Source organism: Dryas octopetala, chromosome 2 (assembly GCF_963921425.1).
Source record: "Dryas octopetala chromosome 2, drDryOcto1.1, whole genome shotgun sequence".
Classification (NCBI taxonomy): Eukaryota; Viridiplantae; Streptophyta; class Magnoliopsida; order Rosales; family Rosaceae; genus Dryas; species Dryas octopetala.
The window spans coordinates 11,756,151-11,782,870 of record NC_141367.1 but is presented as its reverse complement, the minus strand read 5'-3'; the positions used below and the strand labels follow the sequence as shown (position 1 = coordinate 11,782,870).

At 36.9% G+C, this 26,720-nt stretch overlaps 2 protein-coding genes across 8 annotated transcripts in view; one reads left to right on the top strand and one right to left on the bottom strand.

The window, feature by feature from the left end:
• The first annotated feature begins 377 nt into the window (after positions 1-377).
• Positions 378-4,050, top strand: LOC147293113 (uncharacterized). Its single transcript, XM_086231005.1, has 6 exons — positions 378-416; positions 867-1,016; positions 1,093-2,294; positions 2,701-3,193; positions 3,274-3,759; positions 3,874-4,050. The coding sequence occupies exons 1-6, from the start codon at positions 378-380 to the stop codon at positions 4,048-4,050; spliced, it is 2,547 nt and encodes an 848-aa protein (XP_086087131.1).
• Positions 4,051-6,535: 2,485 nt separating this feature from the next.
• Positions 6,536-26,720, bottom strand: part of GCN2 (protein kinase family protein) — a 29,806-nt gene continuing 9,621 nt past the window's right edge. The window contains exons 6-30 of one of the 7 annotated variants that reach the window (XM_086232180.1): positions 26,256-26,669; positions 25,497-25,625; positions 25,323-25,409; positions 25,154-25,240; positions 24,947-25,058; positions 23,257-23,374; positions 21,758-21,812; positions 21,295-21,464; positions 20,490-20,671; positions 20,071-20,219; positions 19,662-19,911; positions 18,473-18,755; positions 18,253-18,346; positions 17,615-17,695; positions 17,374-17,430; positions 16,157-16,288; positions 15,974-16,057; positions 12,705-12,813; positions 12,495-12,631; positions 11,228-11,335; positions 10,439-10,524; positions 10,178-10,280; positions 9,965-10,087; positions 7,535-7,674; positions 6,536-7,037 (exon numbers count right to left, since the gene is read on the bottom strand). In XM_086232180.1, the coding sequence (XP_086088306.1) occupies positions 7,564-7,674; positions 9,965-10,087; positions 10,178-10,280; positions 10,439-10,524; positions 11,228-11,335; positions 12,495-12,631; positions 12,705-12,813; positions 15,974-16,057; positions 16,157-16,288; positions 17,374-17,430; positions 17,615-17,695; positions 18,253-18,346; positions 18,473-18,755; positions 19,662-19,911; positions 20,071-20,219; positions 20,490-20,671; positions 21,295-21,464; positions 21,758-21,812; positions 23,257-23,374; positions 24,947-25,058; positions 25,154-25,240; positions 25,323-25,409; positions 25,497-25,625; positions 26,256-26,669 (3,261 nt within the window). In that variant the 3' untranslated portion in view covers positions 6,536-7,037; positions 7,535-7,563. Of the gene's footprint in view, positions 7,038-7,534; positions 7,675-8,251; positions 8,569-9,964; positions 10,088-10,177; positions 10,281-10,438; positions 10,525-10,626; positions 10,777-11,223; positions 11,336-12,494; positions 12,632-12,704; positions 12,814-15,973; positions 16,058-16,156; positions 16,289-17,373; positions 17,431-17,614; positions 17,696-18,252; positions 18,347-18,472; positions 18,756-19,661; positions 19,912-20,070; positions 20,220-20,489; positions 20,672-21,294; positions 21,465-21,757; positions 21,813-23,256; positions 23,375-24,946; positions 25,059-25,153; positions 25,241-25,322; positions 25,410-25,496; positions 25,626-26,255; positions 26,670-26,720 lie in introns of those variants that run through there. The other 6 variants (XM_086232182.1, XM_086232181.1, XR_015120377.1 and 3 more) reach the window with 6 other exon arrangements.

Below are 26,720 nucleotides of genomic sequence, written 5' to 3'. Positions count from 1 at the left end.
AAGTGGTAATTTGAGACTAGTTAGGCCCTGTATTTATTTTGAGTGCTGCTATTTGCACACCCTTAATTTTCTCTTTGCACACCCCTAACAACCTAATTTGTGAAATTACTTAATTGACACAAATGGAAATGACCAAAAAGGACAACCTTTATTATTTGAAAAAAAAAAAAAAAACTCTCCTTACACACCCATCCCAACACTCCTACACACCCCACCCAACACTCTTAAACCTCAGCCAAAATCATCCTAAAACTCTCATTGCACACCCCCTCCTCTCATAACCTCATCTCTTCATTTTTCCTCCATTAAACCCTAAGTTTTCTCTCTTGGTCACATATACGCAATAAGATTGTAGAAATAAATATTAGTTTTCATGAATGGAGCCTTCACTCGTCCCTTATTCGCCTTCCGACGAGGTATGATCGTAATTTTTTGGGTTTTTTTTCGTGTTTTTTCATTTTCTGTTCGCGGTTCATTCGGCGAACCAGTACCGAACTTTTCTGCATTGTTCGGCAGATGACTACCGAACACAACTAACATATTCGGTGGTTAACTGCCGAATGAAAATTACAAAAAAAATTTAAAAAATCCATTCGGTGACTGTTTGCCGAATGAACTTATAAATTTCGACAGACACATACCGAACATTTTACATATGTTCGGAAGACATCTGTCGAATGAAGTATTTTGTTTACAAAAATCGATATTGTTCGGTAGTCAACTGTCGAACGAAGGTTATTGGTTCGGCAGATTACTACCGAACAGTATGATTTCGTTCGGTAAGCTTATACCGAACAGATTCATTTCGTTCGGTAACCTTCTACCGAACGTACTGTTTTAACATTTTTTTCATGTTTTATGTGTAGGATGATGAACAATATGAGCAATATGGTGGTGCTTCTACTCGAAACAGCAAGGTTGAGGACTATATTGGGGCCGAGGTCGAGGTCGAGGTCGAGGCCAAGGTTTTGACCGAATACTCACGTGACTATAGTAATGAATTCACAACAAACGAGGTATGAATTTGTTATTTGGGAAATACATGTTGCAAATGTAGTTGAAATGTGAATAATGTAAATTACATATGTGTAGATATTTCATTCGAGGGATGCATTGGTTAGCTGGGCACGTGCACAAGGAAGGACGAACAACATAGTCATTGTCATTATGAGGTCTAATACAGCAGGGGTGGGGAAGAAGAAAGCTAGAGTGTTCCTTGGTTGCGAACGAAGTGGTCACCATAGGCCATCCAAGTATGATGCTGATAGTTGTATAGTAAAACGTCCTAAGGATGGTAGGGACTCTACTACAAAAAGATGTGGATGCCCCTTCTCATTAAAGGGTGTGCAAACTGGTAATGAGGATGAATGGATGCTAAGTGTGGTATGTGGAGTGCATAACCATAGAGTTTTAGTTACTGGTGAAGGACATTCATTTGTGGGGAGATTATCTGAAACAGAGAGTTCTTTATTGGTGGATATGTCTAAGAGTTTAGTGAAACCGAAGCAGATTCTGACCATCTTGAAGGAAAGGGATTATTCGAATACAACAACAATCAAAACAATATACAATGTCAGACACCGCAATAGGGTGAAAGAGAAGGCTGGAAAAACTGAAATGCAGTGTTTGCTAAGTAAGTTATCTGAACACAAATACTTTGAGTGGCATAGATGTTCTGGTGGTGATGATATTGTGACTGATTTGTTTTGGAGCCACCCTGGTTGTGTTGATCTCTTACGTGCATTTCCACATGTATTGATCATGGATTGCACGTATAAGACTAATAGGTACCGTCTGCCACTCTTTGAGATTGTTGGGGTCACATCCACAAACATGACTTTCTCAGTTGCATTTGCTTACATTAGTTATGAGAAGGAAGACAATTATATTTGGGCTTTGACTAGATTGAGGTCGTTACTCAGCGATGATTGTCTTCCTGGTGTGATTGTCACAGACCGAGATCTAGCACTCATGAATGCAATCTCTGCAGTTTTTCCTACTGCTAGACATTTATTGTGTAGGTGGCACATTAGCAAAAATGTGATGGCAAATTGCAAGAAAAAGTTTGGAACCAAGGATGATTGGGATAAGTTTTATAGTTCATGGTATTCCTTGGTAAATTCAACGTCAGAAGATGTGTATTTAAGAGACTTACAGCAGATTGAATCTAAGTTCGGTTGGGTTCCTGGAGTTATTGACTATTTGAAGGACACTTGGTTGATACCTTTCAAGGAGAAGTTTGTGGCTGTATGGACAGACACATGTATGCATTTTGGTAATACAACTTCCAATAGGTAAACACTTTCACATATTTGGCATTACTTGTTAATTATTATATTGTGTTGTATATAAACTAACTTGACTCTATTAATAGGGCGGAAAGTGCACACGCGAAGCTAAAAAGAGAACTTGGCTCTAGCCAGCTTCCCTTTGATACCTCTTGGGCACATATACACTCATTGTTAGTATTGCAGCATACACACATCAAGGCATCATTTAAGAAGAGTCGAACGTTTGTCCAAGTCAAAATGAGACAGCCGGAATTGAAAGATTTGATTGGTTATATATCTATGGCGGCATTGACTATAATTGCTTGTGAGATTGGCCGGTAATTTGGATACTAACTCAACTATAATTACTACCATGAACACTTCATTAATGTGATGCTTACTGACTAATATAATTCTTTTCTTTTTGTAGGGCCGATTCAAATCCGACTGGAACATTACCGTGTGATTGCACTATTCGCCATACACACTGTTTGCCATGTGCACATGAGATTTTGTCGTATAGGCGACGTAAGATGCGTATTCCACTTGATTCAGTGCATCCCCGTTGGAGAAAGTTGGATATGCTTCACGAACCACAAGTGATAGTGTCAAATCCACCGGTTCAGTCAACACTTGATAGACTAGCAATATGGATGGAAGGACAGAATGAGGACACTAAGAGGATGATGAGTTTGAAAATAGAAGAGCTTATGAATCCAGAGATAACGGTGCTAAAAGAACCACGTGCGAAGGTAAAGACTAAAGGGCGCCCTAGTAAAGCCGAAAATTCTACCCGCCGTTTGCCATCTGCCTTCGAGTATGCACTTTCGGGTCAAGGTAGCCACTCACCATCACCTACAATATGTACAGTTGGCACCAATTCACCAAAGAAGATGCCAAAGGCAAGAGTATCAAAATTGAAGGTATATAATTCATTTGGATGATCTTACTTTATTTTACTAATACTCATTGCATAATCGGATTCATTTATATTTTTCTACAGGCATATAAGACATCACTCACGCCATCTGTTCCGACCCACCGGTATACACAGCAATTCAAAGCTAGCATTAGGCCATTCATTACCGGTGCCACTGATGTGAAATCTGACGGTCATTGTGGGTATAGAGTCGTAGCTTTGGCATTGGGGTTGGGTGAAGATGCGTGGCGGAAAGTGCGTATAGATTTATTCCACTCGTTACGGTCATTGTCCATCCTATATGAGTCCATATTTGGTCGATCTCGAGTTGCTGAGCTAAAGCATTCGATTGAGTATTTTGAAGAACCTCTTATTGCACCAAAGGATTATTGGATGGACATGCCGGAGATGGGATATGTTATCGCGACATGCTATGGTGTAGTGGTGACCCATGTATCTAGGTCGTTATGCTTAACATGCCTACCATTTAGCGTACACCCAGATATACTAGAGGGATCCGAGATTCGTGAGATTGGTATCGGTTTTGTCAATGACGATCATTTCGTACAGGTACACATTGAACTACATGGTTTGTTTTATTGGATATTTAAATTATCTTTATAGGTACACTTAGTGGATATTTATTCCATATTTATTGAACTCATATGTAATGCTATTTTATAGGTACACTTAGTACCGGATCACCCCATGCCACCTATTCCTACTGTGTGGACCTTGCATGCAACCGAAAGCGCAAAAATGTGGTATACTAGATACCAACATCGCCTTGAGCAATTCAAAGAATTTGTGTGCCATAGTGATCCATCCACACAAGAACCAGTGTCTCTTGATAGTGATTGATTATGTTTTGGACTTGATGCATTTACATTGAGTTATGATGAGATTATTGTATTATTTAAATATATATAAGTATGTGGATTTAAATATATATAAGTATGTGGATATTTGTTTTGCATGAACCTAAGTATTTTACATAAAAAATGAAGTGGATTCAATTATATAAATTAACCATAGTATTTGACATAAATAAAACCTTATCTAGTTACAGAAAGAAACTACAAAAATATCAAGTTATAATCATTGGCGGGGACGCCGTCTCGAACCGCGTTGGTATGTCATAGTGTCCTGCAAGTGCGTCCCCTGTAAAATATGTTGCAAACTCTGAACCAACTGATAGAGGTAAGTAGGACGTGTGATAGCAACTTCTTCGCCCATGTCAATAATCGGCTGGGTAATCCGTAGCATCCGAGCCTCGCGCTCCTAAAAGCCAAAATATGCGAACATTAACAGATGCAATCGGAAAATGAGAAAATTTATTGTGTAAATTTACGTACCCGATAGTATGCAATATCCGATGTGGCGTGTGGGTCAAATGCACCTCTGCGAGTAGGGTTGTGGACGATTGGATGTGATATAGAGGTGAACCAATCGAGGTACCCTCTCACAGTATCCGATGGCCGCCTCACCGGTATACTGCGCGCCTCCTCAGACAACACGTGATTCCCCCACGCCTCCCACATACCAGCTAAATAGTTGTACATGGGTCTGTATGAGTGCGCATTCGAACCTCTAACCCCCTGAAAAACCGCACGTACGCCCGGGCTGCACATTGGATTTCATGCTCAGAGTCGGCATCAGTGACATCACTAAAGCACGTACGTAACCACTCTAATCGTACGTACTCACCACCAAAGTCCATCAACTACTCTGATGCCTGATCCCCACTAACTCCTAAATATGCAGTTAGTAGATATTCAGAAGTAATGTTATCCTCGACAAGTGTAGCCACTGGTGCACCACCAACCGGAATGCCTAAAATGTTGGCTACATCATCTAGTGTGATGGTCATCTCACCAAAAGGCAGGTGGAATGTATTGGTCTCCGGATGCCACCTCTCAACAAAAGCGGACACAAACACTTTGTCAACCGTCCGATAAGAACACTGCACCAGTGATGTCAACCCAGAATTAAGGACATATCCCTTCAACCGGTCATTATCTGTTCTGGCCCACAACTTCCACTCACGAAGCTTGGTGGTTTTGGACATGCACCTCAAAGGCTCCCGTTCCTAATTCAAACATAACCAAAGAAATTCACTCATTATTACTGCAAGTTACACAAGAATAAAATACCAACTGTTAAAGATCATACCTCGTTGTTCCAAATTTCAGCAACTACGTGAGTTCCATAACTCCTCAGCAGGGACGTGTCAATGGGACCTCCCGGGAAAGGCTCAGCAAGCTCGTTGGGATTATCCTCATTGTAATCCTCAACCAAAACCTCAGCTTGTTCAGGAACTGCCTCACGACTAGCTCGTGCTTGTACTAGCCTTCTTCGCCCAGATGCTGTGGGTCGTGTTCTTTGCATATCATCGGCAACATCGGGGACTTCCCCTCTAGATGAAGATGCACCACGTCTGATTCTTCTTCTGTCCATCCTATAATTTCAAACAAGAAATTGAAAATTGTTTTAGCAAATATATGATTTTTTAAAAGCTTAAAAAAAAAAAAAAAATTTCAACACAGGTGGTTCGGCAGTCAACTGCCGAGCAAAGTGGCAACTGTTCGGCAGTTGACTGTCGAACACAGTTCCACCATTCGGCAGATGGCTGTCGAACCAAAATAGAGAAATTCGAAATTTTGCATTCGTTCGGTAGCGTGCTGCCGAACCAATTCATTTCGTTCGGCAGGTAACCACCGAACTAATATTCATTGTTCGGCAGTCACCTGTCGAACCAAAATATGGAAATCCGACATTTTGCATTCGTTCGGTAGGGTACTGCCGAACCAATTCATTTAGTTCGGTAGCTGGCTGCCGAATAAAATGAATTCGTTCGGCAGACCAGTGCCGAACGAGCTGCGAAATCAGAAAACTCAAACCCCGAAAATGCTCACTCCAAAACCCCAAATCCTCCCTACAAATCTAGTAAAACAGACGAAAACGGTATTTGAGATGGATTAACTAATTCAAATTAGATAAAAAAGTATTAGATTTACATTTACAACTAATTTATTTGAGAAACTCACTTCTAGTGGCTGTGGTGGGGATAGGAGTGGCAGAAATTTGATGACGACGGTGCTGACGACGGCGATGACGGTGGTGATGAAGCCGGAGATGGGTGTCGGCAATGGTGGGTGTCGGCAATGGTGGGTGCTGGTGGTTAGTTGTGTGAGGTGAGATGGGGTGAGGAAGGGGGGTGTGTAGTGTAGATGTGTTTGTGGGGGTGTGTGTTTGTGGGGGTGTGTAATGTTTGGGTTGAGAGGGTGTGTAAAGAGAAATTTAGACATATTAGTGAGATTGGGGTATTTTGGTCATAATAGGGGTGTGTAAAAAAGAAATTTTATGTTTGACAAATTAATAAGGGGTGTGTAGGAGAAAATTGTGTGCAAAGAGAAAATTAGGGGTGTGCAAATAGCAGCACTCTTTATTTTTAGCTGAACTAAACCTCAAAACCGCATTCCAAATATAAATCTATAGCCCTTAAAATACGGGAATATGGGCGTTAGTCAAATAGTCGGAGGCCTCGTAAATAACCAGTTTACTTTCTCTGCTAGATTTCACAAAGCAAGAAACCATTCACAAAACATGAAATTACATTCTCTCTCTCTCTCTCTCAATGATTGCTATTTTTCTTCCATTAGACAAGTTCACACATCAAACATATACATATTTAAAAGTTAACAAACAAAAGGAAGAACCCTAAAAAAATATTCAGACAAGAAAAGAAAACGCTGCAAAACTTCCTGCCTGATTTTTCTCCCATTCAAAAGTTTCCATGACTCCAGTTAACAGTCTGGTTCTCCCATAGTCAAAAGTATTGCTGGAAACTGAACAAATGTGAAAAGAAAGCAGTGTAAGAGCTGGAAAATCAATTAGATACAAGTATACAACCATATGAAGGCTCCTAAAAAAGAGTATGGATAGTAAGTGCCTGTTTGGCAACACTTTTGCTTTTTGTTTATTGTTTTTTTTTTTTTTTTTTTTGATAATCAAATATGAGAAATGATGGAGAAATGATGGAGAAAAGAGGGAGAAAGGATGGAGAAAGAAGAGGTGAAAATGAAATGAAGGAGAATGCATGAAACAAAAACTTAAAACAAAAAACTATGTAAAATTGTTTTTAGTTTTCATTGTATGTATCAATTCATATACATTTTATCATATGCCCTCAAATCTATCATCTCTTTTCTCAGAATTCAGTCATTTGTTCTTGATCTTTGACTAAAAACCAAAATGTTACCAAATGGGCACACTGTGACTATTTTCCCAATCAAGCTTTCCCTAAGAAATTATGCAAGACATTTCAGCATCTTGATTAACGCACCAGAAAAAGCATTGCTTCAGAAGACGAGCCTAATTCCAAATGGAAGGGTTTTTAAATTGTATTGCCATTGCATCCAGCAGAAACCTGACAAGATCTTCTCTTTCAACTTCCTTTTCCTTCTTGAGTTCAAGATGACGGACCTGGAGAGTAAGTCAATTAGTGGCACATCTTCAGCAGATCAGCCTATTATGTGGGTTAGTTCCAAAATTAAATTCAGGGGATGATTCAATTAACATAGTAGTCCTTCTGTAGCCATCATAGATTTAGGGAAAAGGGGATTTCGCTAATCCCCTAAATTCACCATCAATATCTTTTATTTTTTCATTAAATTTCAAGGATGCCATCAATGTTTCTTGAAAATTCATTAATCTGTACAGTGATATTTAACATATTAATTTAGGTTCCAATCAATAATATACATATATACATATATACATATATTTTACAAGTTATGAGAATTGTATAAGCCAATTTATAAACGTCGTAGCCTGTACTAAAAAATGTACGGATTGGATCAATATTGTAGGGAAGGTGATATGTCAGGAATGAATCAGAGTGGAAGATTGGTTTTGTCGAAAAATAAAGAAGTTTCCAATGACCCATTGTCCTCATGTGTTCTTTTTAATTTTTTTTAATTTTTTTTTTTTTTTTTTATGTAGTTGCAAGTTATTCAATAATTTTTGTTAAGCATATCTGATAGAATTTAGTAGATAACCACATGTCAAAATCCCAAAATTGTTTACAAACTACCTTCAGTGGAAAACTTTGCTTTTTCATCACACTAGACTTTTGACCATAGATCAACTTGAGTAGGTATAGTGCTAGAAGGGGCATTTGGGATGGAGAGATGGGGGAGATCCTACTATTTCCTTCCTGACAGATGAGATAGGTGCTCCCCATCAAAATAACCAAATGAAATGGGCAGACTGGACTTCCAACAGGCTATCAACTATGAGTTAAGATAGAGATACTTGCTCCCAACCCTTCTAAGCATGGTTTTGGTGAGATCTATAACACCCCTGGGGCTGAAACCACTGCAGGAAGAGATAGATGGAGCAATGCAGATCAAGTACTGATAGTGACTCAGTCCCTCACGTTATTATATCATTTGTGGCCACATTTTTGCTTTAGAACTCTTTGGCACCCTAGAGATAAGCACTAATACAATTCTTGCAAAATTTTGATGTTACCACTTATATTCAAAAACTATAATTAAACAGACCTCATGCTTCAACAAGCAGGGTAGTAAAAAATGGCGACCTTTTGTCCATACCCAACAAAAGAACAAAAAAACAAAATTATGGCACCCTTTTGTCCCATTTACAAAAGAACAAAAGAAAAAAAAAATGCCCCATTTACATATTGTCTAGCAGGAAGTCTCGATATTTTTATGGTCTAGGGAAAAAACAAAAAAAAAATGGCGCCCTTTTGTCCATACCCAACTAAAGAACAAAAAAACAAAATTATGGCAGCCTTTTGTCCCATTTACAAAAGAACAAAAGAAAAAAACAAATGCCCCATTTACATATTGTCTTGCAGGAAGTCTTGATATTTTTAGGGTCTAGGGAAAAAAAAATAAAAATGGCACCCTTTTGTCCATACCCAACTAAAGAAAACCCTACTTAAAAGGATTTCAATCATTTAAGTGAGCTACTCATGTATACAAAGTAAAATAACAATGTGATAACAATATTATAAAGAAAATAGGTAAAGTTGAACTCTAGAGACAACAAATAGTAAAAATCTCATCATTAGATAAATCTACTAGGAACACATCTAACTGACACATAAGTTCAACATGGAGAAAGAAAAGATAGAAACCTCTACATTGAGGAGTCCAAGGGAAAAAAAAAAAAAAAGTTTGAATTTGAGAAATCATTTCAAATCTACTATAAGTCCCATGATAAATTTGGGATTAATTGAGTCAGATCTCTGAATTTTTCAGGCCCCCCTACTCAGAACAGTTGGATGTACTTTTTGGGCCTCTTTACAATCAAGATTTTTTGGGTGCTTTCTCTGTTTTTTTTGTTTTCATATATATTTAGGGCCTCCCTTGATGCAAGGTCCAAGGCAATCACCCAACACTATTGCTTTAATTATTCAAAGCAAGAGTTATATAGTATTCATTTTTATAGCATGAATTTTAAGAATGATGCTACTTGGTATTTTATACTTGTTATGGAGAACTTTTCACTCACTAAAATATATTAGTAAGGTTCTCCTGCCAGAGCGTCTAGTACGTTATAAACCATTAACGCATTTACAGTCTCACAGCACTCTAGTGTTATAACAATACCATATATATGTGTGTATATATAGGTTTAATTTCTTAATTCTATGCTAACATAAAGTTGAAAAGTGTTTATGTGATTAATTTGTTTACCATATTGACAAATCTAAATGAGACTCCTACATCAGTACAAGTATTACCTTAACAGAGCCTTTCTGAGAAACACCTGTGTCTGTTATGATGACAAGACATTTTATATCATGTTCGTTTGCATATTCATACTGCTCTGTAAGGCTTGGATCAGGTGTCGGAACAAACTCAGCCTGATAAATATAAAATTAACTAGTCAGCACAAAACATCATTTAAACAATAATTTTGCAGCCTAAATGTTAAAAAAATTCCATCTCACAACCTTAATGTTCTCCTCCCATAGCTCAGCAACTAGTTCCATGCGCTCTGCCAACAGACCACCTCCTCCTTTTGAGCAAACAAGAACACTGTAGCTAACTTCATTTCTGCAACAATAAAAAGAAAAAGGAAAGGAACTTATCTAAATTAAAATAATGATCCAAGGCTTTAGGATTTAGTGGCAACTCCCAAAGATAATGATCCACGGCTTTAGGATTTGGTGGCAACTCAAGATAGACTAAATAAATGAACAAGTCAAAAGTACCTAATTGGCTTAAAATCTACAGGAGAATGCTGAATTATGGTCTCTAATGCAAGGCTGGTCCCAACAGCACCAGGAGGATTTGATTTCTGAAAAACAGAAAACATAACAGTTATTAACTGTAAGAGAAAAGGCTAGATATAAGTGTACCATAATATCTTTTCATATGGTTGGCAATATGAATCCTATACCTTTCAATATATTTGACTATAAAGGAACTGCCAATTAACTAACAATGCACTGAAATAATGGATTGACGGGTACAACGTCGAGAAAATATGGCTTCCATTATATATCCACTCAAAAAGCATATCCCACCAACGCTCCAAATTATGACAGCGCTGTCAATAGAAAGAATTAAGAAGCACAAAACTACTTCAACCATTGCTTCCTAATTATGACATCACTACAAACATAAACCACTAATAAGCACAAAACAACTTCACATTGCTGGTGAGCTTGGATTAATGCTATCAAAGATTTAATATGCTTTTATGAATTATGCTATCTACATAAACCTTCAATGTAGTAAAAGTGCTTCAGATGCATGTGGTCCCAAACCATGCGATGGTCACATTAGAGGGGATATTTAACATTCAGTTCCAAACTCTTTATTTAGTGAAATTTAGGCATGACTAAGGGCATTAGCATATCATAGGTGCAACACACTGAAGCACATTTTCAATCGTTCACCCACATCCATAAATTAAGGAATCTTGTCTTTTCGAGTACTCACTGGTATCTTGTAAAGAATGAAAAGTAAATAGAAGAAAGTAGAGGTGTATAACCTACATGTTCACGACCCCACATTTCATGAAGCAAATAGTCATAGCGACCACCAACAGCAAGCAGTGTACCTTCAGTAAGTGATCCGGTATTGTTATCCTTCACCAAATAGACCTGGAAAAGAAAAAGTAACTTAAGTTTAACTTCAATAACAAAAAACAATTCCATTTCTTATCAAATCTTGGTATTAGAGTATGGATTTCTTTTTTTAATCATGTACTGGAATATGGATAAGATGGGTATTAAAAAGAAATTTTTAACACCATCACGTACCACAACAATCTTTGTCCTACATCATCCTGTGTCTCCACTCTGTTTTAATGCCTTTTCTTGTGAAGTTTCAATTTCCAGAATAAAACAATCCAGGTGATGTTAGTTTCAGAGTAGTACTTGCACATTTGGGCCTTTTTTGTTACTAGCTAAACTGTTGAGTGTTTTCTAGAGTTTGCGATACCTGGGTGGTGTGTTAGGTAAAAAATGTGGCTTTTGTGGCAGCCAACTTCTCAAGGAGGTTTGTAGTTGGCTTCTCAAAAGGAAACTTCATGTTAATGAGCATGAGGAGAGACTTTTGCAGTGACTTAGTTAGAACCGTGCCTTTGCAGAGAGCTTGGTGGCTCCAACCCTGCTAGGATTTTCTATTATTGGAGAGTGGTTTGAGGATTCAGCCACAAGGCACCTTTCTCTCATATCTCGAGCAAATTTCAGATCCTGATTCTTACTTCTTTGAAGTTGTAGTATTTTCTGGTTTTATTTTGTATTCTATGGCTGTTTGAGCTCAAATAATGTATTTTGGGGATGCAAATTCTTTTCTTAGTTTGCTGTGATCAGACAGATCAGCAAAATCATGAAATCCTGTAACATTTTGGGATTAACAAACATGTGACCTTAATGTAATTTTCTACGATGAGCCCCAAATCATTGTATTATTTTTTATCAGCCATTTGGTTGTAAACATTTTTATTTCTAGTAGTGGATAAGTGGGCACACTCCAACTGTCCATTTATGTTTATTGCGTGCAGACGTGTTTAAACTCCATTCAATCAGTGTGTTACAAAAGCCCTCTGATTGTAGTTCTGGCTAGTTCACATCAGACTTATGCATAAACTCAGTAACATGATTTTTATCATGAGCTCGCCATAGCTCAAGCTCATACAGTACATGCATGCTTCTCTCAGGTAAATCCTCAAAGATTCTACATGAATAATAGTAAAGTATCCATTTGGTTATTTGGAAGAGGAGAAGGAAAATTAACATATATCTAGAGCTAAGATACCTGGAAGAACAAATCTCTATGATAGTTCTCAGTTGGTGGCATAAGTGCATCTATGTAAACATGTCTTTCGACCCTCCAAACTCTCAAGTAGCTATGGAGATCTGACAACTCATCAAGTGCCTTCCGTGTTGGTTTATCTACATTAAATTGCAGCAAATGATTCTCATCCCTCATTAGATGTACATGAATAATCAACAATTACAATAATACCAGCTGGCAGGGCTCCCCTCAGTCTAGGAAGTGCCTGATCTGCAGCTCCACAGAACCTTAAACCAACAGTCTGCAACCTATTCACAACAGCCTCTTGTAAATTAAGTTCCTGGAAAAGTAAAAACATAAATAAAAATCATTGTGACTGACATTATCTGTAAAAATAAATGATTTTCACATCTTCACTTCACAAATGAGTTAGCATTACTCTTGTTATGCTAGTTCTATACAAACATAGAACTACACAACTATTTGAAAAAACTCTGTTAGATGCATAGAAAATTCAAATAAAGCTCTTAAGAAATTTAAGAGTTGCAGATTCATATACTGCTAGGTGTTTATGAACGCGTTTATAGGAATATGAGAAGCTCAAAAGAGCCTTTAAACAATCAGAAACCGTCCAAGTTTTATCACCTCTGTTTCGTATAAGCACACATACAGCAACAGTTTTCATCACCCCGCAAAATCATTACAGTCCAGCAAAAAGAAAAACAGTAAACTGTGAAATATGGCCCATGCCCATCTGATATAACGGACATAGGGAACATCACAATGACCTAGAAATTTACCTAAAGGGAAATAACAAGGTTTCAAGAGCCCTATGCAAGGGTTAATAAATGATTTCTAGGAAATGTAAAGGTTAATAAATGAATTCTAGTAACTATAAGTAGTCATTACGAGGGTAGCTGATGGTCGGTGACTCATTAAGGCTGGTATTATAGGAGAGATTGAACACTATGCAATGTTAACAGATTTTTGTAGTTGGTTTCTTTGTCTCCCCTCAAATTCTAAGAATTCCTGTGTTTTAACGATTTTTCCCAGATTTCTCCCTTAAAAAATTCGTGGCTCCAGCTGTGTTTGGTGCAAAATTCAGTCCCTGTTGCTATAGTCTTTGAAATGTAACTCCTTATATTTATATCATCTGCGTATGGGGCCAACTTTGGAACTCCAGTGCATCAAAGGTGAAGTCAAGACAAAATGGAGACAAATCGAGACCAGATCGAGACATCACTGCACTGTAGGAGTTCTTCAAGTCTAGGTTAGAGTTGGGAGACAGAACTAGGATAATTTTGTTGGCCCTGACCTAGAGTTAGAGGCAGGCTTGTCTATAGAGTATTGAATTTTCCTCGACACCAAACATAGGTTAGGACATGGCCAGTGACTCTTAGGACTTGTTTGACAGTGCTTTTGTATAAAGCACTTTTACTTAGTAGTGCTTTCGCTAGTAGCATATAAAAAATTGATTGAAAACCTAAGTGCTTCTTACATATTCACCTTTAAGCGCTTCCTGGAGAAGTAACTATCACTTAAATCTAACATCAAAAGCAACTTTTGTCTATTCAGCCAAACATCACAAGAAGTGATTTTGGCTGTCTAGAAGTGCTTCTGACACTGCCAAAAGCACTCCCAAAAACACCTGTAGAAAAACATGAAAGATCAATATAGACAAACTCAAACTGAACAAGAGCCAAAGGTGGTCAACCGCCACATGAAACAGGTTGACTGCCCTATTAGACCAGGCTTTTGGATCAGTGGACAAAACTTCCCCAAATAATAAATACCCCTACATGAAAACGATGGGCAATCATCAGATTAGGACATTACCAATTGGTATTAAAGCTTTCCATTGATTCACCAAAATAGGGTTAGGTAAAAGTGATCCAACACTTCAAGTATGAAGGCTAAGGCACAGTTTAGTGGGGTTGATAATGGGACAAAAAAATCGGACTATTCATCATAAAAATTTGATATTCCTATTCACCCCCTTTAGGGCGCACTTTCAATGCTCTTTTCGTTAAACAAATTTTCTATAATTTGATCATAATTTATATATGGCCAAACATAGAGGTGTCAAGCAGGATGGGTGGCACCAGCACGACACGGGCACGGTTAAACAGGCATGGCATGGCACGGCATGAGTAAATGGGCCGGGCCGGTCCAAAGTTTGTACCCATCAGGCATGACAAGGCACGTGCACGACAAGGGCCAAGCACAAAATTGGCCCGTACTAGGCACGACTCGTTTAACATTTTTTTTTTCATTTTTAAAGAACTTTTCAAGCAAGAAAATGTTTATATTTAATGGAAAAAAGAAAAAAAAAATATCATAAGATTAGTTTAACACCCTTAAAAACAAAACAAAAAAAAACCAAGCCTGTACATGGCCAACTTGCTTAAGGCACGGCACAAGCACGAATTGGCCAAGAGCCATGGCCGTGCCGGGCCTTAGTCTAAGCTATATGGGTCGGCATGAGCACAACACAAAAGCACGATGGGCCCAACTTAGATGGGCCAGGCCAGGCTACATTTTCACCATTATTATATTTTTCACTTTACTTTTTCCATAGAAAACTAGGGGTATTTCTAAAAATGTAGGACCAGTGATCAATTTCCAATTTCCATGCACATGACCTCAACTACATTTCAAGAAAAAAATAAAAGGCATAAATTCAATTTAGACACATAACTATATATGTCATTTCAACGGGGTCCACGAACTTTAAAATATTTCAAATATACACCCGATCTACTATCTAAATTGAAAAATGGACTTCCGTCCATTGATTCGTTAAGAGATCAGTTAAATGTCAGCTTGGCTTTTGCTGACCGGGATTACTTGGCGACGTGGCGTCATCTCAGCAAACCTTTCCCGCCAAATGAGCAACACGACGACACCTGTCCACCTAACTCCTGACACGGGCCCACAAACTCATCATCTCTTTCTTGCTCGTCGAACACAGGTAAAGGATTTAAATTCGAATTTAGGAGAAAACGTGATGTTTTTGGGAGACTAAATGGTCAGGAGAGCATTCGACGAGCAGGAAAGAGGTGATGAGTGTGTGGGCCCGTGGTAGGTGGACATGTGTTGCTCATTTGGCGGGAAAGGTATGCTGAGTTGGTGCCACGTCGCCAATTAATCCTCGTCAGCAAAAGCCAAGCTGGCATTTAACTGATCTCTCAACAAATCGATGGACGGAAGTCCATTTTTCAATTTAGATAGTAGATTGAGTGTATATTTGAAATATTTTAGAGTTTGTGGACCCCGATTAAAATGGCATATATAGTTATGTGTCTAAATTGAATTTATGCCAAAATAAAAATATAGGAAAGATCACGCCCAACTACAAATTCTATTTGGTTTCTAAATGCAAAACTATATAGTAAAATCATCACAACAAAAACATCTGGTCTGCTGAAGCTGGTACATAACTCAAATTATTTATTGTTAAAAAGTTAGAATGTACAAGTATTTTATAAGTTTTATCAAACCTGCAAAAGCTGACGCCTTATGACCCCCCATTTGGATTTTCGCACAGAAGATTGAGGACGTAAAGAGCCCATCATAGACAGAAGCTTCATTCAAAAAGGGAAGCATTTATCAGGTCCATACTTCACTTGCTATTAATGAAGTTCACATATTATTTTTGGAAATATCCCAAATACATCATTTACCTCTGCTACTTTCTGTCTGTGCTCTGCCTTGACTCCTACCCAAGACCAAATTGCCTCCAGTAAGTCCCCATGGTTTAGATGAACATCACAGAAATCTGAATGAAAAAAGCGAGTTAAAATGTCCCTAGTCACCTGCAAAATGAAATACACATATGAAGTATATGCTATCACACAAATCATAGGCCAGTGCATGCTAGTGATTTGCCAATAAATAAACAAAATATTGTCCAGAAATAACATGGTACTTGTTGAATCAGACATGACAATGAAGTAATTAAATAGTGGATGCAACACTGCATAAGATCTTGCAAACATAAATATTAATATCATAACATTCACAACACTTTCCCACTCGGTCCACTGTACTCCAGTAATTCTTAATAATTTTAGGAAAGGAGAGAATGAGTAAAATCTTGGTGTACCCATGTGTTTTTAATCATTTCAATACATCAGATTCCAAGATATTCAGGCATTGACAGCGATTGTGTTCTGACATATTACTACATGTTTCCTTTGGATCAAATCGCAAGTGTTGACCCTTGAATGAGACACAATCCAAGCTAGAATCTCTTTTTTCTTTTTCTTTTTTCGAAAACAAACATATACCTTATTAATAGGAAAACAACCAAGTACAGTTTGTGGACAAGGTGTCCACATCAGAAATACATCTTACATATGAAGTATAATGCCAATCCCTAAAACAGAATAGGTCCCCTAAGACATTAACATACAACAACTTTCAAATCTATCATGATAGCAGAAAAAGAAGTCCCCCTAAATTCTGAATCTACTGATGCCCACAAATTTGATCCTCCCCAGTGTTCCTCCTCTTTCACTCCTTTATAGTCCTCAAAAATCCTCCTATTCCACACCATAGATATAACCCAAAACAACTGTCATGCACCCCCATACAGTTTTTGTTTTCATATTTCTTCAAAATACCTTCTGCTGCTTACAAAGAAAAGCATAACAGCACCTAGGGATAACCTAACCTTGCATTGGTCTCCTTAAAAAGCCTCCATCACAGCTTTAAAGCAAGCAATAACCTCTTTTGACTTCTCATTGAATGTCATAAAGGTTTTGCATCAGTTTCCATTATATCTACACATGAGTGCACACACACAAACACGCACGTCCACACATACCAATAGAGAGAGAGAGAGAGAGAGAGAGAGAGAGAGAGAGAGAGAAGCTAGCTAAAGAAAAGCATGTATCACCTTGATGACTTCTGCCTCTGTTAATGCTGATGCACCTCCAATAATGTCAAAATCACCCTGTTTAAAATAAATGTTGTGCAATTAAGCCTCAATTTACATCAATTTAGGCAGAAGGTCTTATAGAACGTACGGTTAACTTTTGAATATAAACATTTATAGGAATCAATTAAAATAAAATGTAGGCAGAAAGAGGGAAGAGAGAGAGAGAGAGAGCTATAAGAAGCATTGAGTTAATTCATACCTGTAGGTAGCGACTTGGGGGTGAATGTCCAATGGGTCTTCTGTAGACAGATGATAATTCATACCTTTTGAGTGAAGATTTCTACATGGAAAGTAGATAAATGACGAAGTCATGCTCACTGACTTTATTTTAAATTTTTAGCAAGTACACACACAATAAAAAAAGGTTGGTGAAAAAGAAAAATTAAAAAGTTAAAAGCTTTAGATAATTCAAAGAATTTTATATTTTCGTACCTCCAAGAGAATATCTATAAGATATGTAGATTTCTAGCATATATTATAAACAACTTAAATCACTATGCTATATTTACTTCTACATTTTTTAAAGACTATTGGTTTTCTTTTAATACACAATAAAATTTATAATGATTTTGTTAACTCCGTATTGCATGGATAATATCTACTTAGCATAAAAATATGCCTAGCTTAATGAAGCAAAATAACAAAACTGAAGAAAAACTTTGAAAATGCAGAACAAGACAAAAACACGTGAGAACTAAAATACGATAGCATGATCAGGCAAGGCATAAGGGCATGTCCTAAAACTGAAAAGACTAATTTTGCGTATGTTGGAAAAAAAGAATGAAAGAGATAAGGAAAATAAGCAAAAATTCAAAGTTATTTCAGTATATCTAATACCTGGCTGGAGATCACCCAACTAACAAAAGGCAAACGCAGTTCATGACAAAGTTCAAGCATATCTCCTCCATGGGTCAAAAGTTTGACAGTGTTCCTTCCCATAAAATATAAAAAAATAATTAGCATGAACTGACACACAACAGGACAAAGATGGTATGTCGTAAAAATGTTATAGATTTATAGTAAACATGGCTACAGAGAGTTTAATTAAGAGAGGCACCTATTGAAATGGTGGCAATAATCTAACAAATGCATGGGTATTATTTCGAGGTGCTTTGCACAATGCTGTCTGAACACCTCCCTTGTGATTTCAACAACATAATCACGAGCCTCGGTGTCTAAATCTGCATACTGAATTGCACAAGTATCATTTACACCCACCCTCAACCTACTATCATGATGTTGCTGGTCTTTCATGCTTAACATCTCTTCATCAAAGATAGCATTCAGAACTTTATCATATACACTTCTGTCCTCTGAGGTTTGCATTGTTCGTAGAATATCTGACCACATTGACGGAAAGCATTTAGTCAAGAAAATCAAAACCAATGTAAAATCAGTTTATAAATTCTACATATGCTTGGAAAGAAGACAAGTATAGATATTATATATGACAACAAATAACATCAACATCATCCTTCACATAGCTCATTCTGCATGAGCAGCAGGTAATCATAGGACAAATCAAAATGAGAATAACTAGTATCAATTGATGGGGGAGAGTTACTATTATACAAGAAGACTGATAAGATCTATTAAATATCTATAGAATGCTTTTAATGCTCATCCGTTACTTTAACAAGTAAGCAAGTAAACTACCGCTTTTTAGCACAAGCACTAATTATAGCGTAACCATACACTTTAGATATATCCTTGTATGACTATATATACCTCCTATGAAGAAGAATAAAATTAATCAAAAAATTTCTTTACCCTATTTTGTCGAGAAGGTTCAATCTGGTTTTTCCAGGCATTTGTTCCATTATGCAAGCAGACAGCTGACATGTTCGCAAAATTGGTTGGGTCGTCTTTACTTCAGGCTTCTAAAGTTAAGCTGGGCTTGGTGGACATCTTTGCTTTAGTTTGAAGGGAGTATTGGAAACCATTTTTAGATCATTTTATTTACTTGGTTATTGTCATTTATAATCCTTTATTACTGTTTAACCTTAGGGGTATTTTAGTCAAGCTGTACAAATATTTCTGCTTTAACTATATATGCTTGGTCTCATATTGAGTCAAGCAATTACAACCATATTAGTCTGCAATTAGAACAAAGAAAAATAGACAAGCTTTTATGTAGATGGAACATTTTAGTTAGAGGTGCAAATGAGCTGAGCCAAGCTTGCACACTGCTCACAATCTGCTTAGATTAGCTCAGCAAGGTAAATACAAAGATCATAATTACTTACTGTCTAGCAACTCAGATTCCATTCGTGGTGGAAATGCATGTTTTAGAAGTTCTGTGGCAGAAGGACGATCTGATGGACTTGGAGACATTAAGCGCCGCAACAAAGATGCCTGTTCCGGAAATTCAGCAACCCAAGTAGGAGGAAGTTCTCCCTTCTGTTTCAAGTCAGACAGGACAAGGTGTCGTTCCATTGCAGTCCCAAATGGGTGCCATAGCTCAAAAAATACAATTCCCAAGCTGTACATATCAGCCTGCAATCCAAGTTGACTCAATGATGTTTACCTGATATTAATTTGAATAAACAGATTACATGACTCTAATTCTGGAGCACAAATAGCATATACAATGCTAGGTAAATTATTAAAAAATTTGAATAACAAAAAAAAAAAAAAAGTGCATCAAGCATATACCTTTTCATCAATCTTTGGCCATCCTTGCTCAATTTCTGGTGCAGTGTAAAAATATGTACCAACTTGACCAGTACCATCATGAGAAACTCCAGTTGTATCTGCAGGAAAACTTGGATCTTGATCCAACTGCTCCAACTTCAAGAACTTGGCTGAAACAAAAAGTTACACTATGAATTAAGTATACAAATCCTGATTTTTTTCAAACAATTTCGAGTAAAGAATTCATGATTTATGTGCGTAAATAGTTTTTATCTTATTACCCAGGGTTTCCTCTGGCACATCCTATACTTGAGAAAAAAAACAGGAACGCTTTTAAAAGACCTGATTTTAGGTGCATAAAAAGCAGAATAGACTACAAAGTTCTCAAACTAACACTTATTCAGGAGTAGTGATGTCATATTAAAAATTCTGCAACTTACCCAAACCGAAATCCCCAATTTTGATATCATTACGTGCGTCAAAGAATATGTTACTCGGGGTTAAGTCCCGATGGATGATTCCTTGTCCATGTATGTGTGCCAAGCCTTCAACAATTTGACGAAACAAATGCCATGCCAATTCTTTGTCAAAACTATATGTCTCGAAAACCTGGCGTAGAGTCCTTAAAAAAAAAAAAACAAAGAAATACAAGAAAAAATCAGCAATAGAACATAATTTAAGAAAATTATGGGAATCAAAAGGAATGTTAATAATTGAAGTAAAACTATATTGAATTAATTTAAGGAAAACCAAAGGGCACTTGTTTGTTCAATCAAGAGATCGTTGAGAAAAACTTCTTCAGGGATCAAGGAATAATAAAGAATAAACCAAAAAATTGGGTAAGTAGACACTTTCTGGTATCTGCTTTGTATATTTATTATTGATTGCAAATCTTCTTCAATCTTGCATACATTTTATATACTGTGAATTGAGAACTTCTGCAGGGTGCAAGGAATAATAAAGAATACACCAAAAAATTGGGTAAGTAGACACTTTGCGGTATCTGCTTTGTATATTTATTATTGATCGCAAATCTTCTTCAATCTTGCATACATTTTATATACTGTGATCTGAGACAGTTCCAAAATTTCATCTATTTAAACTTTCACCTCAATCCTCATGCAATGTTTAAAAGCATATTAAAAAAAAAAAAAAAAGAGAAAAACCAATAATTGACTACACATCACAAAACTTTATTCTATGAGAAAATATTAAGATAAAACAAAAATCAAAATATAAGTTTACCTAGGGCAATATTCCATTTGAATGTACAGATATGTCGATTCAAGCTTGTTCTCAAGCCCAAGAGCATCTACTGAGCTTGTACCTTTAAAGCTGAAAGTGGAGCTGGCCGCAGTCATTGAACCCCAGGTGGTATCGCCGTGAGAACCAACAATTCCGGTTTCAAACCATGCCTGGAAATTCTAACAATTATTACAACCAGTGTAGAGACAAAGCAAAAGAACTTTCTTTAACTTAACTTTTTAATTTTTTTTGGTGAATAAACTTAAAACTTTTTAATATTTGAGAAATGAGAATTGTCACCCAAATAAAGTAGCATGCAGCTTTGGTATTGCAAATAAAAATAGGCCAGGACAATATCCCATATACAAAATCATAAGAACTGAAAACAACATAAAAAAATCATTACAGAATTTAAGACGCAGACATACCACTAAATGCAAAACCACGAAATGAGAGCTCTTACCTGATAGTATCGTACAACATGTTGATGCTGCAAACGAGAAAGTGTGGCTACTTCCCTAAGTACCTCATCAAAGTTGAACCATAGATAAATTTTAGAGCGACATTCAGGGGGAAAAAATGAAGACAAATGCAGACAGAAAAATAGATGTAAGCTTCAAATTCCACAGAGGAAAGAAATGAAAGATATTTTGTATATGTAGGCAGATTTTGGATGTTTTAGTGGCAAACGAAGTAGTGGAGGAGGTGAGGAGGAGGAAAAAGAGGAAGAGAAAGGAGGAGGAAGGGTTGGTGATCAAAATTGATTTTGAAAAGGCCTCTGACCATGTTGAATGGAACTTTTGGACAATGTGTTGGAAAAGAAGGGCTTGGGTTCATAGTGGAGGTGGATAAAAGGTTTCTTGAAAGCTGCAAATTTTTCGGTAATGCTAACAGGGAGGCCTAGGGGCAAGTTTGGGGCTTCAAGAGGGTTACGACAGGGGGACCCGTTATCACCTTTTTTATTCACTTTAGTTGTGGGGTGAGATGCAGTGGAGATTAGTAGATTACACCTCCAATTTGCAGATGACAATTATTTTCCTATCAGGAACAGAGCATAGCTGTTTCAATTATTTTTGTGTTGTTTTGAGCTTGAAATAAACAAAGAAAAATTCTCTTCGGTGTTTATTAATTCGGAGGAGAATAAAGTTTCTAGATAGGTTGATTTTCCAGGTTGTATAATCTGTCAAACCACCATGGTGTAACAGTGGTTGAGATGGTAGGGAGATGACTTCTCCATTGAGTTTGAATCTGGGAATCCGGAGAAACTTAATGATTTAGAAGTAGAGGTGTTGATTTCATTATTTTTGCTGCTGGAAAGAGTTCATTTTCCATCCACCAGATCAGATTCAAGGGCTTGGAGAATGGAATCTGAAGGGGCTTTCTCTGTAAAGTTGTTTTCTAGATAGCTCTGTGGGGATGGCGGTGGTCTTATTTTCTACCGAGTAGGCTTGTTATGGAAGGCAAAAGTTTCCAAGAAGTCAAAGTATTGGTGTGGTTGGTAGTACATGCAAAGATCAATACCTGTAACATTCTTCAAAAGAGAAGACGAAATGTTTGCTTATCTCCATGCTGGTGTGTTATGTGTAGGGAAAAGGGGGAGAGTATAAATCATGTCTTTCTTCATTGTTCTGTGGCTGCAAAAATGTGGTCCAACCTGTTCATGGAAGCAGGTTTGTTGTGGGTATTGCCACAGGGGAGTTGTTTGCTAAGTGAGAAGATTAGGGGATTTGGTAGGGGAAAAAAGGGCCAAGGTTCTTTGGATTTGCAAGATCTCCTCTTTGAAAATTAACTCACTCATCCTGCACCTTAACTGCTCACCCTCCCTTTTTCTTTTGCTATTTGACAATATAAAACTGACTGATAAATGAAAAATCAAATTTATGATATTATACGTCAGAAGTAAGTTTTTCTGAGATAAATGATTCCTAAATTTCATTTAGTTTGCAGTAAAACCTAATATACCTCAATATTCGGTCATTAACGGGCAGGCTTTTATCCTTGAGGCGAATTTTCTTCACTGCATACTGCCTTCCATCCAGTTTATTTTTGCACAATACAACATGGCCAAAGCCTCCATGACCTGTTACCAATGTGAGGAAAAAACTATTAGTGGTTATACATAAACTGAAAATAAATATCTTATGATAACTGACAAGTAAAGGGCTATGTAAAGTGAAATGCAAGTATTGAGGGGAATATACAAGAGAAAAGCCCTCAAAAAAAGAGAGAAACAAATTTTGGAAGTTGAAAGGAAATGTGCGTTCCTAAAACTCAAAGCTGTCCAAAGAGACCTGAAAAGAAGTGGAAGAAGAATAAAAACCACTGAAGAAAATAGCGCTCAGGATAAACATGCCAATTTTTAAGGTTGGAAGCTCCAAACCCTTGAAAGCCCTCTTAATTCACATCAGACAGATACAAGTACCTCCCCAAAGTGGGGAAAAAAAATCTACAGATACCTACCTCTACCTGTACAACTTTTAAGCACTTTCTTCTTCATAAGAAACTGAACATTATTAAAAGAAAAAAAAAATGTACAAGGAAAAACGGGCAAGATGTCCATCTTAGAAAAGAGAACAAATATTAGCTAACCGCATAAACCCAACAATGAATATATTACTCCCCCAATCAAAACATAAATCATAAAGGGGTACAACGTTCAAGACGTCCACTGCAATAATGTACACAACCCAGTAAACCCCAATACATAAGACAAGAGACAAAATATCTCTGGCTACTCAATAGTGAAGTAGCAAACGATTTACTCTTTCCCTTTGCTTTTTCACTTGCAACACCTTTGATGAGGTTCTCCACAATGAATAATCTTGCCAACTTAGGAGGTGCAGAAAACACCACTTGAGATCAATAATCTACTATTCTAGTTGTTTACCTCAAGGCATGTGAGAGGATTTCACATCCTTATCATCTAGTCACCCCCAACGCCTTACCTTCAACCTGAAGAGTCTATCAAAAAAAACTTTCAACTGCCTCCATCTATTAATCAATCACTGATCAGTTAAACCTCACAAATATTGAACACAAATGACACGCTCTGGAAGCTAACTCAACCAATTTAACCGTAATTACTTGCTAAAAATATCAATTTTTCTCCCCATTTTGATCTATGATTTAGAACTTGAAATACATGGGAGAATAAAGGGAGCATTGACACATAGCTATATAAGGAAAATAACTTCATCATGCTCTGTCATATATTAATAATATTACAATAGTGGCATTTCAATAGTTTTGCACCTTTCATGGCTAAAATTAAGAGCAAGCATCACAATGAGAAGCTGCTTTTCAAGTGCTCTTACATAGCATAGATCAACCAAAACTAGGAACTTTTATACTCTCTCTTCGGAATGAAAAACCTAGCATAACATTATCTGTAGATTATATCTTGCACGACAATTTCTCTTGTCTATTATTGTTCTGCACCCATGGGATCTATAAACCTTTTGGATCTTACTAACCAAAGAGATAAGACTTTGCCCTATAGTTAGCTCAGCAGTAGGCACCAATCAAGAATCCCCTAATTGACTACCTACCTACACACACCGTCATTGAAACAACAATAATTGAATCCAATATAATTTATTTTCTAAGAAAATTTGAAGCTATATGAAACAAAAATACATATGTTTTCCTTTACCAACAGACTGTAGCTCCTCAAAGTCACTGAGATATCGAGAGCTTGGGAGAGATGTGCTTGGCCCTTCTAAATCAGAAGTGACTTCCCAAAATTGAGAGATTCGGGATGAAACCTGGATAAGGTTAATAACACATTTAGTATTGTGAAATTGATTTAAGAAGCCAGATCATAGCAACAAAAAAAAAGAAGAAGAAAGAGATGACTGACCATATGCTGTCTGAAAGCATGACTAAATGTTCTGTTTAAAACTGAAGGTGGTTTAGTAGCTAAATCCCCTGCCCATTCTGATAAGATCTGGAAACCAAATTAACAGAGATCAGGATCTGGAAGGTATATGAGTAATTAAAACTAAAAAGAATGATAAGAAACTAAATACCCCTAAGTTTTGCAGTTCTGTGGTTATTTGTGGCAAAGCATCAGCCAATGGTCCTTTAGAAGTGCAGGCAAGACGAAGCAGATGAACCTTACATATAAGGAAGCAAGACCCAACAATATATTTAGGATCAAATTTTGCGAGTAAAATATAAAAGGAAAGAGAACATGAAATTACCATTATCAAATCCCTTTTAACATTTTGGGATACTTGATCATGACCCAAGGAAGTAAAAGAGAGTGACTCTGATTGCTCACTTCCAAATTCCGAATCATTTTCTGTTGTATCCTCCTCAAGAACCAAATTCTGTACAAGCATAGAAAATTTAGTGGTACCAAAGATTGTTCAAGAATAATTTATATGCAGAAACAGACTACGAACCCAAAATGATACTATCAAACAGGAATGTCCGCAAACAAGCAAATTCCATCAAGGTCACTTTTCTATCTATTCAATGGTTTTCTAGTATAACTTGTTCCAGTTTCCCAATTCATTCCTTCACCCCCCAGAAAAATAGGACTGAAGCCTTATGGTATGATTCATTCCACTAGCATATCAAGAGAACTTCAGGGTTCAATCATTTTGGAATGTAAGATGTCAAGTCAACTGGGAGTGCAGGCCAGTATACAAGTGATACTACAAAAATTAGAAGTGGAAAGAGAACAAGAAAATCTACTACGGTAACAAAAAAGCTACTACAGAAGAAAAAGTATATCACTTTTGAGAGAATTTAAATAAAGCTCAGAAAAGAAAATATGAAAAATAAGATACAATGGAAAATATAAAATAAGATACATTAGAAATATGAAAAAAGATACAAGAGTATATATGTAATATGTGGAAGAAAAAAAAATGCAAGAGTACCTATGTAATATGTGAAATATATACAAAATAGTACATTGAAACATCAAGAAAACCAGGTACCATATTACTTACCTCTTTCTCAGCTTCACTACCATTTCCTACTAAATCATTCAACAAAAATCTACTTGAATCAGTAGAAGATATGCTCCTATTGCTGTCTTCACTCTCTTCTTCAAGGGTATCCAATTTGACAGTAGTAGCAAGTAATGGGCCTTGCTTTATATCTTGTAAATTCAAAGGTTCTACGTGCTCATCAAGTTTCTTTTCCTGAATCACATGCATGAGTTTAGAGCCATCCAGTGCATGTGATGGGACCGGAGAATTTATCCCACCAGTCTTATCCACTCCAAAACCCCAATTCCAAGACTCTCCAGAGCCACTGAAGAGGTCTATGAAACCATAAACAAAAGGCCCCTTCTTGTTACTTGAAATTGCAATGTCCTTGTGAAACAACTGAGCACTGCTATCCGTAGTTGGACATGTTACCTTCCATGAGAAATGAATATAACAAAACATCAATTAATCGAATAACAAGTT